The sequence below is a fragment of the Apteryx rowi genome, unplaced genomic scaffold (genome assembly GCF_003343035.1).
Source record: "Apteryx rowi isolate R43461 unplaced genomic scaffold, aptRow1 scaffold_2790, whole genome shotgun sequence".
NCBI classification, from domain to species: domain Eukaryota; kingdom Metazoa; phylum Chordata; class Aves; order Apterygiformes; family Apterygidae; genus Apteryx; species Apteryx rowi.
Window position 1 is genome coordinate 1 of NW_020449186.1, and position 2,694 is coordinate 2,694.

At 40.8% G+C, this 2,694-nt stretch overlaps 1 protein-coding gene across 1 annotated transcript; it reads left to right on the forward strand.

Moving 5' to 3' along the window:
- Positions 1-847: 847 nt before the first annotated feature.
- On the forward strand, positions 848-2,679 carry LOC112967522 (translation initiation factor IF-2-like; the record flags this gene model as incomplete). The annotated part of the gene is made up of 3 exons (XM_026068737.1): positions 848-883; positions 1,712-1,904; positions 2,500-2,679. Coding segments are annotated over exons 2-3 (369 nt in total), but the record flags the coding sequence as incomplete, so codon positions are not given.
- Between the last annotated feature and the right edge of the window lie 15 nt (positions 2,680-2,694).

A 2,694-nucleotide genomic window follows, 5' to 3' on the forward strand; every position in this document is an offset into this window, starting at 1 on the left:
ATTTTGAGCCCATTTTCCTTTGTTTGGAAGAAGGAATAACCTGTGTCAGTGAATATGACAGTATCTTTTTAACTTTTTTTCCCTTTATGATCAGCGATGGTTAGGAGACGTACTTACCACAGCTGCCGTTTCCCCTCAATGAGTGCTTGAACAGGGAGGCTAAAGTGAAGGGCCTCTGAATCACTGGTGTGTGAGAGAATAAGAGGAGAATATTTCCAATGATACCCTGCTCAATTTTCCTTTTCCCGTACATCTTGTGGTTGTAATTATACAAACTTTACTCCATTTGCCTTCAACCTTTTATCTATGATAAAAAGCAATATGTACTTATACCTACCTTGCTGGCTGATTACAAAATGCTTCTGGCTTATATTTTTATGGTTCTACAGAAGCTAGTTTTTTGTGTCCTTCGGCATCTGTGGCATCCAGATGACACACAGGATGGGGGAAGTAAAGGCAGAGGCAGTGGGGAGAGAGAGGAAAGAATGTAAATTACGCATATTGTGCCTCAGGCTGCAACCAGATGGCTGCAAGTGCATATTAATTTTATTCTTGCAGTAGTTTGTGGCAATTTGGTCATGAGAACTCTTGTCCAGGTTTGTCTTCTGCACCTCCTCGTCCACTGGTACAACCAAAGAACTGTAATTATAATAGACAAGGCCTGAGGTCTCTGCTAGATTTTTATTTTCATTTGGGATTTCCAAAATCTCATCCTGTATAAAAATAAAAGGATCTTTAAACAGGAGCATATCGCTAAACAGAAAATAATTAAAGCTGAAGAGAAACAAAAGGAAGAGGAAGATGATGATCGGATTAGGGCTCACATTAAAGGAAAAGAAATGATGGCAGATCTAAGAAAAGAAAAAGATGAAGAGACTAGCAGGTGAGTCCAGTGCTTGAGTTTTAAATTTAAGATTCAAATGTAATAATTTAATTCTGTGACAAATATGTTACTCAGAATTCTTACGTCAGCAAAATCAAAACAGTGTGATATAACTGAGTCTTTCTGTAATTAAATCTTTGGAAAAAAGGTAAAGTTTGGAAGAAATGCCTATAAGAAACTTTTTCTCAGCTTCAGTAGTACTTGGTGCTTTGCAGGGAGGCAATCTGTCTACTCTTCAGGCTGCCTGGATCTGCAGAAATGCAAATTTCTTTGTGTGTGTGTGTGTGTGTGTGTGTGTGGCCTATGATTCCATGAGACAGAGCAAGAAAAAGAACATACCTGACTTCTTAACTAGGCACCTATATTAATTTCCCTACTTTAGTAAGGAAATGTGATTGACTTATTTAACAGTATGGTATTATTAACAGTGAGTACGGTGTTGCTGAGCCAGTCCAGCAGCTCCCTTCTCTTCCTATTTCTGGCCAAGTATTCTGAACATTTTCTTCCTGATGGCAAGATCCTAAGTGGACTCCTCCCTGAGCGATCCAGCTCATTATTGCAACAAAAAGCTAGCTGGACAAAGACAGGGAGCACTTGTTTGCCCTGTTAGCAACCAAATCAGATAACCTCTACCCCCTTCCCCTATCCCCCAAAAAACAAACCAAACCAAACTGTTCCCCAGCCAGAGGAACACAGGGAGGTCAAGGGTGGGTAGGTGGGCCTATGTGGCAAGAGAAAAGTGGAAGCAGGACTGTTGGGTTTGGTAGCAGCCATGCCATAAGTAGGTGGATATCCTGGTATGTTATAATAGCTCGTGTTCTCCTGTAGATTAATGCAGGAACATCAGGACAAAGCTATTAAACAATTAACTGCACAGATGAAGGAGGCATTTAAGATGGAAGACGATCGTATTGCTAAAGGAGCTGCAGATATAGAAGAAGAATACCAAAAGAAAAACAAAGAAAAAGAAGCAAAAACTAGGGCTAACATTGAATCTATTTCTGAACATAGAGCCTCTGTGGTAAGAAACCTAGCCTGTTCTTATTCCTCTTTCTGTTGTATATTCGTTCTTCTGAATATCTTTGAGAAACACTATGGTTTTTTAGCATATTAGTCTTTAGTGAGGCATTCATGCAAGTTCTCACTTAACAGTCACCTCTCTCATTTATCATATATAGTTTTAGGATAACTGCTTCAGCAATGTGCAAGTGGTATATGTGATAATTCTCCAGAGGTTAGAGGTGGAAGGCTCTATAACTTGGTAATTTCCGTGAACATTTTCTACTTGGCACTGCCTATTCCAAACAAGGAACCTGGCCCAGATCACAGGTGGTGATCTGGTGTCATCCATCAGCACGCTTCATCAGGTCATCTGCCATCTTTCCTGGGGTCCTCTGTCTCTCTCCCCCCACATGTTGTGTGCATATCTACCAGCTCTGCTGAAAACCCTGGGCTTGGACACTGGCCAGCCACAGTGACCATGCTCATCACAGCTCTGAAACAGGGGTGTACCACTATTGCTTTTGTCTCCTGTCTATAGAATGGCTGGTGGAAAAACGTGACTCCCAAAACTAACTGGTTAACTACTTGGTTAACTTTTTCTGTGTGAAATATAGATGAAGATGAAAGTGGAAAGGGAGAAAGAGGAAAAAGCAGAAGCTGAGAAAGATTATAATCAATGGATGGCAGCAGATCGCATCTACCTGGAAATGGAAGAAGCCAAGAAACAAAGACGTCGTGATGAAAATATGGAAGTCCAGAAAATTCAGGTCCAGCAAATGGTAAATAGAAGTGCTGTACTCTGTCAGCCC